Source organism: Staurois parvus, unplaced genomic scaffold (genome assembly GCF_062004578.1).
Source record: "Staurois parvus isolate SC_StPar_1 unplaced genomic scaffold, SC_StPar_1.0 ptg000209l, whole genome shotgun sequence".
Lineage (NCBI taxonomy): Eukaryota > Metazoa > Chordata > Amphibia > Anura > Ranidae > Staurois > Staurois parvus.
Window position 1 is genome coordinate 7,996,620 of NW_028318005.1, and position 15,757 is coordinate 8,012,376.

Consider the following 15,757-nt stretch of genomic DNA (forward strand, 5'->3'; position numbering starts at 1 on the left):
CATGAAAACAATAGAATGACCATATTTATAAATCAAAATGGCAACATGTGTACAAAAAATGCTCAGAGCAATAAAATATTATATTTTATACCAATAGTTTTATAGATCCGTGAGGAAATATCATTGCTCAGCACTTAACATTTACAGCTTAGCCAATGATCTATGCTTAGAAAGAGGTTAAGTACACATAAAGCCAACAGTTATTGGTAGTTTTTATTTGAGTCGGTAATAGTTAAAAATGAGGGGGTTTTTTGCTGTCTCATTGGGGAGATCTTCCTTCACTTCCCATTTCAAAATGAAGAGAGAAGAAAAAAAATTACAAAAAAAAAAAAAGGTCTCCCCGTAAGACTCAGTTCACATTAGCTCCAAAGTTGCATGATTTCCAGTGTGACTTTGATGTGACTTTACACTCTATGGCACTCAAGTCACAAGAAAGTTGCATCAAAGTAGTGAAGGAACCTTTTTTAAAAATGCTGCGACTTTAGTAGCATAAAATGGAATGGGTGCCATTGAAATAAATGGGTTTCGACTTGTCATGCAAGTTTATGTGTTGCATGTCAAGTTGCACTAGTGTGAACCAAGCCTACCTGTACAGCTGGTCATGATTTATGCTCTCTTGAACATATATGTGGGGGTTTTCCATATTTTAATGAACATGGAAAGACCCTTTCAATATGCATTAAATGTCCACAGTGCTCCAGCTCATAGAACAGGAAACCAGGAAACTCCCAAGCTTTAATAATTCTAAATAAGTTGTAGAAAACTATGAAATCATTAGTGAACAATTATATTGCACTAAAATGTATAACTGTATGCAAGTAAAGAAACAAGCATACAATATAATAGACTTATATAGGTGAGATAAGAAACTATTGACGCTCACAGGGATCTGTCAATACATAGGAAAAATCATTATAGGGAATATAATGACTTTTCAATGGCCTTTAAATTTATATGGAAACAAGGTAAGCTTGATGTGAATAAACATATCAGTTAAGAGTTAATGTTTTGAAAGCTATTTTTTGTGTATGAATTAGATTTATATATGTCAATGAGCACAGTCATATTTGCTCTTTTAGGCATGCTCTGTGCCCTGCTTTGAAATGCTGCATGGTGGCTATCCTTTACTGCTCCATCTTAGAAATCAAGTCTATGAGTTAGCTGACTCGTGAAAAGCAATGCATTGTGTGGCTGATATCAGATCTCAACAGTTGTAAAACCAGATACATTAAACAGAACCAATAAGAGCTCCCTCTAATGGCTAATCTCCATTCAATTTATTATATTTAATTTAATTCCATTTTTTATTTTGTTCAAAGAAATGTAAGAGCGAGCTTGTAAAACATGAAGGTAAGGAAGACAAGTCCATAATAACTCAAAAATGTTTCCCACTTAAAAAACATTGCAGTGGAAAGATCACAGTTCAGGGACCAATCCACAATCAAACAGCTATTAATGTCCAATCTACTCTACATTTTGAGATATGATTGCCTGTTCTGGGTTACTGCACTTCATAGATCATCAAAAAATCTTCAAAATATTTCATATATATATATATATATATGAAAGGGTACAGAAATAAAAAGTATGCATAGAAAATGTCAACAATAATAATAATAACAATTCAGTTCAAAAGCATATGTATGTTGTATTATGCTCATGTACTGTATGTACTGTTGAATTGTTTATTATCATTTTCCTATGTAAACCTTAAGACATATCGGGGTTTATTTACTAAAGCTGGAGAGTCCAAAATCAGACTCTCTTCTGCATAGAGACCAATCAGCTTCCAGGTTTCATTGCCAAAGCTTCATTGAACAAGCTGAGGTTAGAAGCTGATTGGTTTCTATGCAGAAGGGAGTCTGATTTTGGACTTTCCAGCTTTAGTAAATAAACCCCATCATGTTATGATGGTATAATCTGATTACATAGTTAATCTTGTTGAAAAAAGACACAAGTCCATCTAGTTCAACCAATAAAAAAAAAAATAAAAAAAAAATGTATACAATCCTATATACACAATCCTCTACCCAGAGTTTATCCTGAGGAAAGTAAAAATAAAAAAAAACAAGAAAAAAAACAGCAAAGCATGATCCAATTTGCTCCAGCAGGGGAAAAATTCCTTCCTGATCCCTTCGGAGGCAATCGGATATTCCCTGGATCAACTTTACCTATACATGTTAGTATCCAGTTAAATTATGTGCATTTAGGAAAGAATCCAGGCCTTTTTTAAAGCAATCCACTGAGCTGGCCAGAACCAGCTATTGAGGGAGACTATTCCACATTTTCACAGCTCTCACTGTGAAGAAACCTTTCCGGAGATTAAATCTCTTTTCCTCCAGACGTAAAGCGTGCCCCCTTGTCCTCTGTGATGACCTTAAAGTGAATAACGCTACAGCGAGTTCACTAAATGGAACACATGTATTTAATCATGTTGCTCATATTCCCCCTTAAGCTCCTGTTTTTTAACTTACATGTGTTGAAATCTGTGTTTCGTATCACGCCATAACTCCAGGTATCATTTTTAAAGGATATTTCATATGTGAAAAGCAGAGTTCAAAATTCACTGATTATATTATAATATTCTAGAGATTCTACTGAAAACAGCATCATTCTAAAGTCTAGGTATACAGTATAGATTACTCTGCAGAGAGGGTAGATTCTTGTTTTGCAGCAAGCAGTGTGCCCTATTCCCATTGTGGTACCCATTCTAAGACTGATTGCAAGTTAGAACAAGTAAATTAAATATCGATTTGCAGATGTCCAAATAAGGCCCAGGAGGATGTTCTAAGGTTCTAAGGGAAATAACGTTAAGTAAATAAATCTTAAACTCCTGCGAGGACTGGGCAGCTTTTCTGGCTTACATGACATAAAACAATCTTAAATGACATTTTCAGCTAATGTGTTCTATGAAAAGAATAACTGCAATAAGACCTATAGCGGGCTAGACAGTGCTTAAAGGGGTTCTATCTAAAATATTTATAAAAGTCATGGTATACACTACAGTTAAATGTATAAACTGCATCTGTATGATTTTTCTGTAAGGTCCATAAGCAAATGCAACAGTTGTGACTGCCTCACCTTCTTTAGCCCCGCTCCATTTTCATGTGTTTCTTTGTTTAGACTGCACTCAAAATGACATGATGCCCACCCCACTGATGTCACACAAAGCTTTATCTACTACAATACACCCTGTTAGAGGTTACACCACCTTGAAAGGAGTACCTGTGCACTGAATGGACATGAAGGGTTTACATAGTGACATAAGGCATGTAAAATCCCAGGTGACTACTATGGGGTTCGACAATTTCTGGCTGTACAGGAATTTATGCAGCTAACAACATATGTATTTATTAATTTAGTTTTTGACCCTCTATAGTATAGAAGGTATTCAGTATGTTTGCCATGAAGTAATTAGTATTCTTCACCACCAGTGCCATAGATATGGAGATCAGAGAAGCAGGATGGCCCCTTTTATTACAAGAACTTGCGAAAACCTTGTTGAATTCCTGAGGGACCAAGCACTCGATCCTGTTCAGATCTATTATTATTATTATTATACAGTATTTATAAAGCGCCAATAGTTCACTCAGAGCTGTACATTACAAAGGGGGACAGAACATGTGATAGAACAATACCAATACAATGCAAAACATGAGGGGATTGAGGGCCCTGCTCTTTCAAGCTTACAATCTAGGATCTATGATGAGGTTAGGAAATATAAGCACATTTTTTTGAGATGTGCTGGCTGTAAGCTCTATCCCAGACTGAATCCCAATTTATGAGTGTTCCTATGAGGGGCTACAGCAAAGCACTATAGCTGTCCCCCCTCTTCTCTGTCTACTAGATGTGTGCAAAGGAAACTGTGTATAAGCAGAAAAAACAGGAATGCACCAAGTCATCCTTGCAAATATAGTGTGCTTTGATTTTGGTCCTCCCTAAAGTGACTATTTCACTAAAGTTAAAGTGTGAGCAAAAGCTGTAAGTAGTAGTAACTTTAAATTTTTTTAAATATGCAATTTTCATTAACATAATATCTACTGAACCTGCCATGAAGTTCTTGCTTCAGGCACCTTTTGTTACAACTAGAAAACCTTCCTTTCTTCCAACTCTGCTTCTGTGTTGTTACAAGTAGCTGTTTCAACACACATTGGGGCTCTTTCACATGGAGTGGTGTCCACTCCAATCAGTAGAGGATCTGTGAACAGATCCCTTGTAGAAATGGAGTTTGTGTCCAGCGGACACAGGCAGACCCTTGCTAGCTCTATGGGTGGTCAGATGTAAACAGACTCTGGTGTCCATTTACATGAGGCTATCTCCAATCCGACTCATTTAAGTCCAGAAAAGCTTTTTTTTCCAGACCTGAACAGACTCTGAGGTAGGAGGGTATAAACGGACACAAGTCTGCTTACATCTGCCTGTCCATAGAGCTGCATGGAGCTTCTGATCAGATCAGGCTGACAGGTGAACCTGATCAAAAAGCTGTGTGAAAGGGCCCTTACGCAGTCATAGTCCACTGCCCTGAGAAATATTATGTAGCTATCATTAATGTGCATGCATATAGACAGGATAAGGGTGCAATGAGAATGCAGGAGATCAACAGCACAGAGATTCAAAAAATTATTTAAAAAGGTAAAAACAAATATTTTTTTAAAGGCCATTGTTAGTGATATACAGAGCTTTAGCAAACTAAATGTCATCCAGTCCAAATATGCCTATACATTTTATTAAACAAATATGTCAGTTATCACAAATAACATTTAGTTTCCTTTAGCAGCTATGGATTGTTATATCACACTAACAACAAAACATTTTTTCTTAAAGAACCTAGAGACCAGGGCCCCAGTGATGGGAACAAGGAGTAAATGTGTTTCCTTCCCTGGTGAATACTGATTACATGATACAATTAGATTTATTGTAAAAGCTCCAGAGAAAACAGTATTTCCACAGCAACCACACTCTATCCACTGCCACCCGCTCTCCTCTCAGAATCTTTTAACATGTCTTCAGGAAGTGACCATCCATCAAAGGTTCAGCTTTGCTGGCAAAATCTCCTGGCAGCCAGTAAGCTCAACCAGAAGCTGCTTTTATTGGCAGCAATGTTTAAGGGAAATGTTTAGAGAGAATAAAATAGTTATGCTAAAAGTAAAAAAGGCTAGGCTTGCTGTAAAATGTACAGTATGTTACTTATGGGATACAGTGTGTTAGTTTTATAGTATGGCAGTCCTGTATATAAAGCTTTATAGTCCAGTTTGCTGGATGTGTCTTAGGCCTGCCCAGACTACAAATGGAACTGCAAGCCCCAGTGTTACTGAACATTCTGGACCACATTTAGCTGGCACTGCAAACCCAGTGAGGTAATGAGGGTCAAGGATTTCATTTTTTACACCCTGTAGTTTTTTTTTATCAGTTGAAGAGCTATAGATCTGCTAAACCACTGATGCTTACATATGCTTATTATATCAACCCTTCAAATGACCAAGGTGCTAGTTTTCGAGTCTGGGCCTGATGCATAAAAAACATTTAACATTGAATTACAGGCAAAACCTTTTTTTGTGGATAGAGTAAGAGAGGGTTATAACCCCTGTCAGTTTTTCTTTTTTGTGATTTCCCCTAAAATAGAGCCAAAGCTCTTTTAGCTGTACGTCTCCTGTGGGTCACAGGCATGCACTTAACTCTGCACTCCTGTGACCAGTATTCAGCTGACAGCAGGCTAAATTCCGCTGTCGGCTGACGTCCCTCAGCTAGTCCAGACTCTGGAGGGATACCAATTTCAATGTCAGGACCCACCCAGATTCCTGGCCAGCAGCTTGCTCAGCCAATCAGCACACTGCTGAAAGCCTGAGCCAGCCACTCCTATCCTCTTCACAGCCCTGTGCTCCAGTGAGTATTGGAAGGGCAGAGCAGAGAGCTATAGACTGGCAGTCACCACTATCTGCTCAGTGAAGAACAAGAACTGAGTGATCAGCGATCTCTGATTGCTCAGTTCTCTGTTCTAAAAGCAGCGAGTATGATTTGTTATTTTTAAATCCAACACTTCTAACATATTACCCCATAGCCAAAAAGGAAGATAGGAAATCCATCTAAAGTGAGGTAATCCCTGGTTGTCACTGGTGTTCCTATTAGAAAATCTCCCCTCTATTCCTGTTTCAGGGTCAACCCAAAATTGGGGATTTTCTTTTGCTTTCGGTAATAATTATAAGACAAATAGAGAGGGTGAATATCCACAATGGGAGCACAGACAGCAATGCAAACCTGAGAGGTGTTCTGATTCCTATTAAAAAAAATTGCCTTTATTCCTTAACCCCCCCCACCCCCCCCCACCCCCGCCCGCCTGCCCATTGACTACTGTAGCAAAATCACAGTTAGGGGAAGCAGTTATTCTGAGTGGCCATTTATATACATCTTCATTGTTTACACTAGTGTGTGTACTGGCTGCTTACACAATTACTCTGCATTGGCTAAATGCACTGCACGGATTGGAGCAACTCTGTGCCTTGTGATTGCTGTGATGAGCAATCACAGCAATCACAAAAATAAACAGTGCTACAAAAGGACAGAAAGAATAGAAGATTTAATGAATTAATCCATTCATTAAATCCATCAGGCTGCAACTGCAATGTGGAGGGGTAAAAGGGTGAAAGTGCCACTAATTACTAATGTTGTGAGATTGTTTTTGGAGGGGATTTAAAGTGGCAACAACCACCAATAATGGGGAAAGGGTGTGATGTGGGGGGTTTAAAGAGCAATTGACCTTCAATGACTGTGGGATAGTCTTGGAGGGATGGGGTGGTATGCAATTTCATCCTCCAGAGAACATTTTTCCACTGATAACAGAAGACTTGCACCCTGTTTTAGTGGGTGATTTTTAAAGGCTAAGGGCACCTTAAGATGAATAACTCTGACTTAGCGAATACAAATTAAAAGAGAGAAGATGTAGCCTAGACAAGACAACTATGAAGAACTATGAACAACCAAAACCACAGTGCTACAATGTGCTGATACATTTGAACAATCTCAGGGAACAACAGGCTCTTAAAGGGAATGTTTTATATTTTTTTAAATGTGTGTTGGAGATCAGATTGAAGAAATATGTTATGAATGTGTATTCAGGTTTTTAAAAACTGTTTTTTGTGTAAAATATGCACCTAAAGAATGCAAGTTTAGACGCATGGAAGGGTTTATTTGCACAGGCATGTGCACATATGCTGCACAGGACACATGCTTTTGCTCAAAGAACCAGCAGAACATCCTGCAGAACAAAAATGCACCAAATGTACTCATGTTTAGACAAGTATAGCGTTTTGAGCCTACAATTCTTCTAATGACTTTATGGGCACACATGTAAAATCTGACTATACGTACGGCCCTGGCTGCAGCTGTTTTCTCCTTTTAATATGCTGCTAAATGTGGCATACATTTTCACTTGTGGATGCAGCTGTGTGTATGGCCTCATTAATTCCTATAGTGCTGCATTTTGATGCATAGGAAACAATACACTGTACGCATCTACATACAACAATGTAGACACCTGTGTGAATGAGCCCTAAAACACAGTCAGCCAGCCAGCTATCAATTTCAGTAGGATGGCAGTAATGATAGCCTCATTAGTTTCCTCATGACAGGTGTGGAAGTAATACAAAATATTTCTCTCACTTGTTCATTTAGGTGTGGATGGAGTGACACAATAGGCTCTGCTAACCTCTCGTGAGAGTAAGAATTGTTCTGTATGAAAATCTACTAATTTTCTGCATACTGTAGTTTATATATATATATAATCTCTCATCTACAGGGAATTTTAAGATATTTTAAATTAATAGGAAGTTAAAACCAAGTGCGGCTCCTATAGCACATCAGTGTATATCAACTCTCCCAGGCATATCCAGACCACAGACATTGTAACTATTTCTAAAAATACAGATGAATCCTGTGGTCTTAAAGTAAGGGGCTTTCACATTGTGTTACACCCATGTAAATGGCTGCATTTGCAGTAATTACAGTACAATGGCAGAAGATATTACATACTGTACACAATGGAAGCCCACAAACCAAAAGTCAAATGCACTAAAGCAGATTGTTGTGGCAGTAATCAAAAGACAAACATTTCAACCAACTTGCTGACCAGAATACCAATAAAAATGAAAATGGATAAGTCATTTTTTAAATATTTACACAACAATTAACATTTTTTAGTGATGAAAAATGTATCATATTGTTGAAGTGATAGTTTGTTAAAGTGAACTGTCTTTAAAGTGAAGATAATAAATAACAATTGTGCACTGCCAAAAAGGATAAATAAACTCAATTGTAAATAAGCTGCTGCAAGCACATGGGATGTGTGCTCATTTATAAAACTGCAACTGTGCTGCTCAAAAAACACAAATAAAAAACACAAAGTCCAAATAACACCTATGTGCATATGAACGTGAAAGTCCAACATAAAAAGTCCAAATGAATACAGAAAAAAACAACTCTTCAGGAATTCTTGGTGGGAAGGACCATGTATCTACTGGAAAGTAAACCCACAATCCTGGTGCTGTAAATCTTTAAAGGAATACACCGCCACGGTGAGTATATGGTAGAAATGGACCTGTATGAACAACAGATCAATAGGGCATCTCCCCTCTTATGGGGGTAATGAAGTGATCTCTTCCATGCACAAAATCTTCCCTTTGTATATGGTCACTGTGTGCTCCAACAAGCCCTCTAAGAGGTCAGGTCACTTCTGCAAATTGAACTCAACAATCATATAAAGCAACCACAGTGCAGCACGTCCATTAAAAACTCATAGAAGCGAATTTAAACACACTCACATGTTAACAGTACATAAAGTGCGGTATATCAGTAATGATAAAGCTGTATAAAATGGCTCCACTTGGGTGAGACACCAGAGCTGGAACGCTGACAGTTCAGTAGGAGACATTTTATACTGAATTGATCATCCATTTGATATACTACATGAACTTTATTTAATTTTTTTTCACTATATATTGGATATACATATTAATATACTTTTTATTTACATATATTTATTTAGCACTGCACTTTATATATCTGCATAGGGAAGCAAAACCCTGCTCCACTACCAAAGGCATGGCCACCTCCACACAGAGAAACACTGAAGAACAAGGCGTGATATATAAGTAACAGGAAAAAGATCAGCTGCAGGAAGACCACAGGCAATGCTGGTAACTACTCCATTGTCCTCTGTGTGCCTTTTTGGGCAGAGCTTCCACAGTTCAGATCCTCCTAAACTACAACAGTTACTCACATAATCTTTGCTAAAGGGGAGAATTTGCTATTGTCCACTCTGACCCTTCCGGTCAACAGAGATCACATGACCAATTGTGTGGAGGTATTATGGTGATACACACACACTCTGTGCAATCAAGATATGTGCCTGTGATTAGGCTTATACATCTGCAGTAGGAACTGTTTGTAGGAGATCAGCTGGGACCTTGCTGATCTGAAGGTTTGAGCGTTTTGTGCAATACATCTACCTACACTGTGGAGGCACATATACATTTCTAAAGATTCATGCTTGCACCTGTGATGTCTGCTCCACTGCTGCCTCCCAGTGTACTTTTTTGGGTGAGTGTGTTCCCTATGTGTTGATAAAGCACTCCTGAGGAAGTGACAAGTACAACACATTAAGAGAGGCCTCATCCAAAGTTAACATTTCATATGTGTCATATACTGATGCTCTGGGTATTCCATCTCATATGTTCTTGATGCTTTCAGGACACTGTGTCCTTTGGTTTGAAGTGTTATATGCTGTACTATGGATGGGCCAATCAGAGGAGATATATACTGTGTATATAATGTTTTTATATATAAGATTTTAATTATTTTATGGGGAAAGAGCAATTAGACAGCCCTGCTGGGGTCACAAAAAACATTTCTGTTTAGATTATGCAGGAGTTGTTGTTTACTGGTAGCAGATTGTCCCAGCAACAGTTTATTTGGAGGAAAACAAAAGCAATTGGACAAAATATTCCAAAATGCCCAATCACTTTCTCAGCCGAGAATGGTCCTCTGGGATTGTGTGAGGGTACCCCATGGACCAGCCTTTCTCAACCAGAGTTCCATGGAACCGTAGGTTCCTGGCTCCTCCAGAAGTTGCTAGGGGTTCCTTGCACAATGAGCATGTTTTGCATCTCTAGATATACAATTACTAACAACAACGACCGTTTAAGATACTTGTAAGGGGTGCATTCTTTCTACTGATCACTAATATAAGAAGCATTCTCCCCACGGACCACTAGGCTAATGTACTGTGTTCTGCAGATATTGTGATTACAGGCAGAGGTTACCTGAGACCTTGCCGTTACCTTAAAGGTTCTTCCATGTTAAAAAAAAACAAACAAAAAATTCCGCCTGATTCTCAGCAGTCATTTCAGTTACTGGGGGCAATTTTATAGGACCATTGTACATTTTAGAGCATGACAGCTAGAACAATAGTAAAACAATGCAGCATGTGCCAGGAAATGACACAACGCAATTAGACTAAGCAATGTGTGCAAAGTAACATGATACTCTCAAACGACACAGCCAAAAATGTAGAAGAACCCTCCCCCCCCCCCCAAAAAAAATATACAGGTTAAAAAACACAAGTCACAAAATTACAACCAGGTTGTCCATACAGTCTTTTGTCGGGAAGATTTTGGCAAATTAATTGATTAAAATTAGATTTTATTTTTTTTTACTAAACTGCAAAGTCTGACAAAAGAATAACAAACAGTAATACTATTCAATAGAATACGCACATATTCAATTAAGCTGTGAATGAAACAAAGTTGGTCTGTACCATACTATAACCCATAGCAACCAATTATCTTATGGATTATGGCCTGCACGCATCATTAGCATGTGTACTAACTTACTGAACAAGGTGGAAAGATTTGATCTGTGGGGCTGGCAACAAATGTACACATTAATGGTTAGGTGTGCCATACACCGCTTTGATTAACAGAGTAGTGGAAAATCTATCAAGGTTGAGGGTCATGAAATAGTTAAAGGATTTAATGCCCCAGATAGTTCTAATGCTTTACCTTTATTTTGGACAATTTTAGCATCAGCCGGTCTGTACAGGTTTGGCCTTGTGTTTACATTCTATAGCTCTGTATCTCTCTCTCTCTGATGTTTCTTTCCTTTTCTTTGGACATGATGAGATTGGGTTTTGTACAGTTCTGCTCATTCTGGATCAGCTGGACCAGCATAAAGACCACCTTCTCTTACCCCAATCAAAAACTAGAGGTGTGAGCAACAAGACATGGAGCACTAGCTTTAAACCACTTTATGAGAGGAACCATAAGCAGTGTGCAACCTACTTTTCTCATGATGCCAATCTCCCCAATCCTTCTCTAAACCACAGCTAACCCAAGCAAGTTGATATTAACAAAAGGATATGCAGATTCCCTCTACCTCCACATGACAGCACGTAAGCCTGTGATTGGTCAAGCACGGACTAAGTACTGTGTTGTGGGTGGCAGGGGTAGTGTCACATGTTAGCCTGTATGCAGAGGTATCATATGTGCCTCAGGTGATCTGGCAGCATATAAGGACAGAAGTTTTGGAACATCAAGAAGGCGCTGACTCCATATTTCCTCCTGTAAGGTGAACCTGTTGGAATGCCTAGTGTCTAAATGAGTACTCACAATAGGCAAAGATGAACGGAACGGTGCCCAAGTTTGACTGTGCCTTCATTCTTGCAGGTCTGAACTCATACTGTGCTATAAGGAAGCATTCCCAGTTAAATCTTCACATCTGACAGCCTCTCTTCCATGCTCATGAAGTTTGGATAGTTCTGTGCTCAGGAGTGGTTTGCGCTCACACTGACGCAAACTGTACCCGACCACAAGTGCTGGGGACCACATTTTCCAAAGAGTCCCAGGCACAGTATGCTTGACCATTCCTGGGAACAGTTTGTTTTCTTCTACCTAGCGGCAAAATGATGGTAAGGCTCCGTTCACACTAGTATTTTTCAGCTGAAAGCTCCAAAACACTCAACAAGTAAAATCCCATTATTTCCAATGGCCCCTGTTCACACTTGAGCGTTCTGTTGCCTGTAGCAAAACAAAACACCTGTTGCTCAAAAAAAGTACTTGCGCTACTGTTATAGGGAGATCAGAGCATTTCGTCCCCATAGACTTAAATGGAAAACAACTGAACAGTGGGAATGAGTTGTTTTTTCAAGCGTTAAGTGTTTTTTCAGGTGTTTTCAGCTCAAACAGCAGCTATTTCTATTGGCAAGAGCAAAAATGCCTAAATGAAAAATGCCTGAATAAAACACCTATATTTGCAAATCTGCTCAAAAAAACACTCAAAGATGCCTGAAAAAAAAACGCTTGAAAAAAAAAATGCTTGAAAAAACGCCTAAAAAATCAGTGTGAATGGAGCTTAAATAAGATGGAAAATTATCAAAACCTCCTCAAAACTATATTTTTCAACTGATTCTCATTCCAATATTTAGTTGCTTTAAACAAGAAAATATTTGTGGTTAAAAGCAACAAAAATTCCAAGGCCAAAAAAAAATAACACAAATATTTTCCAAACATTGCCGTTTGTTTTCAACAAATACTTTTACTAAAATACGCTTTTGATATTATTTGTAGTTTGCTAAAACTTTACTCTGTAAAACTGAATATATTTTGACAAGCAGAAGTACCCCTGGGGCCCTGGGGCACATGTTCCACCGACTGAGAAACCCTGATCTCCACTTCGTTATGTCTCCTACAAAGTATTGTGGTTTATGCAGAACATTATTATCACCTTCTACATACTGTATACTTCAGGTTTATACAGCAATTTATACAGCTGTATGTTCACGAATATAAATCTAATATTTTTTAAGAGAAGTATTGTTGTATAGACTGTTATGAATGTTTTTAAACTGTTTATTTTGCATTTTGGAGTAGCTAATGCCTTTTTGTCTCTGCAATGCTAATCCCTGCAGTCATGTACATCTAGTGAATGAAAATGTTAGGATATTTTAAAAAACCCAAACATACTGTATCAACAGACTACACACTGTGTGTGGCATGCATAATACTCTACACATGAGGGTCCTAGTTGTGTCTTTGTATCTATATATAAAAATACTGTATTACCAGCTGTCCAGTTCAAGCTCCAGCAGAGACTGGGTCCTCTCGGAGTTACACTGCAGGCACCACATGGCTTGGTGAAGGGACAGTACAAGGTGACAATGTCATATCACCCCGGCTGGGACCCCAACATCCTGTGTCCCCCCTGACCCTCCTCTTGCTGTATTTTCAGTGATCCGGAAGAATCAGCCGAGAGGTCCACCCTTCCAGTCCAGGGGAGGATGGGGGGATGGCTGGAGAGCTGGGATAGGGGGGAGAGCGGGAGGAGGGACACAGGATTAAACTGCTCTCATTTGCTGCCCAATGCTTTGCCTTGTGTTTTCCCAGTGAAGAAACAGGAAACTACAATAGTCCTGAACTGGAAACAGAGCACTTTATACTGGGAGGAAACAGAAATCTGTACTAGTCTGCTGGAAATGAATAAAAGGAGTTGAAATATCTTAACAACTCAAGAAGACACATTCTATTCATGTCTGGGGCTATACCTAGTCTACATACACAAATATGTATTGTATAAATACACATCTGTCAACAGGTTCCAGATAAGTGCTACACAAATGTGATTACTGTAAACAATAGAGGATCAGTCATGGTTAATGTAACATTTTAGTATGTGCATGATGGAATCATGTTTCTAGTTTATCTCTAAGTAATTTAGAGAACTTCCTATCCTGAGAAACAACACATTTCGCACTAGCACAGAGAAGTGGGGCTGAGTATGTGCAGGAAACAGGGAAAGGACAGCTTGCTGGGATGATGCAGTAGTACAATACAAACTGAGAGACAAATATTTATTTTGGAATACAACAGTGCTATATATTGGGGGAGAAGAGAGTACACACTGGGGGGGGGGGGGGGGGGTTAATTGTATAGGACTAGTAATCTTTGTAAAAAGACATGTTATGATCAGTAAAGTGTCTGCAGTGGGCAGACGACGACAACATATGCTACAAACATGATGAACTACAGAGCACAGCATGCTGTACTGTAAGGGCAGACTGAAATATTCCAGATGTGAACTGCAGTGTGTTCTTTAGCATGATGTCTGCACAACAGTTTACTAAACTGAGAAATATATGAGTTGTGTAAAAAAAAAATATATTGAGAAAATCCACAGATTGTCATTCTAAACTTTCCTTCTGAAAATACTAGTTGCTTGTCCTGGCTCAAAGAGTACTGTAACCCAAGACCTCCAGGAAACTAGAATTTGCAGAAGGAGGTCAGTGATGGCAGTCTCCGTATTTTTTTTTAAATCTATGTAAACCCAAGTACTAACACCCCATATAAGCTAAATGTTGATAGTAAACACTATGTTTTTTAAATTACAATGACGACAGCAGCATTCACATTGCATGCTACTTTTTCTACAATTATTTGTTTTGTAGATTCTTTTTTTTTTTGTTTCACCAGATATCCTCATCACTGGACTTAAAGTGATACTAAAGGTATTTTTTTTTTTATAACAAGTCATGCTTACCTGCTCTGTGCAAAGGTTTTGCACAGAGCAGCCCCTATCCTTCTCTTCCCAGGTGCCCTGCTGGGACTCCTGGCTTCTCCCCCCTGCTGAGTCACTCCATAGCAAGCTGCTTGTTATAGGGGCACTTGTGTGTGCTTGATCCCGAGCCAGCTTTGAGTGTCTATAGACACAAAGAGCTTGGCTTAGCCCAGTGTTTCTCAACTCCAGTCGTCATGGACCCCCAACAGGTCATGTTTTCAGGATTTCCCTCAGATGAAACAGCTGTGGTAATTACTAAGGCAGTGAAGCTGATCAAATCACCTGTGCAAAATAATGGAAATCCTGAAAACATGACCTGCTGGGGGTCCATGAGGACTGGAGTTGAGAAACACTGGCTTAGCCCCACCGCTGCTCCATCCTCACTGGCTATGAGTGACAGCAGCAGGAGCCAATAGCTCCTGTTTTCTCTGAGCCAACAAGGAGGGAGAGAGCTGGAACAGCTACTGCTCTTTTTGCACATTGAACTCAGATAAGTATTGGGGGAGCTACATATAGAAGGTGTTTACCTTCATGCATAGGAAGCATGAAGGTAAAAACCTTCAGCCTTTAGAACCACTTTAACCTTTATTTTAAGGGTGGCTCTAGGCTATTAGGGATCTATAGAGTCTGGCCAGAGCCACCTTCACATGCGTGCTCACAGTATCCAGAGCCACCTTTACATGCGTGCTCACAGTATCCAGAGCCACCTTTACATGCGTGCTCACAGTATACTGTACCTGCTTGACTCAAGGGAATAGAACTGAGAATGTCATGGCATTGATGCACATATGTGACAGCACGCTGAAGTATTAGACTTCAAGTCCCAAGGAAAGAATCAGGAGATTTTTTTTGTTTTGTTTTGTTGCTTTTTTAACATTGAGAGTGCACGTCTCCTGCCCAGAAATTCATAGAATCTGCACAGAAGAAGCTGGACGCTGTGCTATTTACAGGAAGAATATGTGTTTAGTGGTATTGATGCAAACCACCTGTTCCTGCCCGCCATACACATAAATGCAGCACCTGGGTGTTAAAGTTGAGAAGCCACACATGTGTGTCCATGCAGAATTGCTTTTTTAAGCTGAGAGCACACTAACAGCACAGTAACTAAGCCGTCACTGGCAGCTCCCCACACATACTTGTGATTGGGTGCTTCTGATTA

General features: G+C 39.1%; 1 protein-coding gene across 10 annotated transcripts in view; it reads right to left on the minus strand.

Annotated features, from left to right (window-relative positions):
- Window positions 1–15,757, minus strand: part of IQSEC1 (IQ motif and Sec7 domain ArfGEF 1) — a 440,052-nt gene that overhangs the window by 194,381 nt on the left and 229,914 nt on the right. The window contains exon 1 of one of the 10 annotated variants that reach the window (XM_089678736.1): window positions 13,110–13,292. The exons of the other annotated variants lie outside the window; for them this stretch is intronic. Within the exon in view, the coding sequence (XP_089534862.1) occupies window positions 13,110–13,174 (65 nt within the window). The 5' untranslated portion in view covers window positions 13,175–13,292. Of the gene's footprint in view, window positions 1–13,109; window positions 13,293–15,757 lie in introns of those variants that run through there. 10 annotated transcript variants of the gene reach the window in all.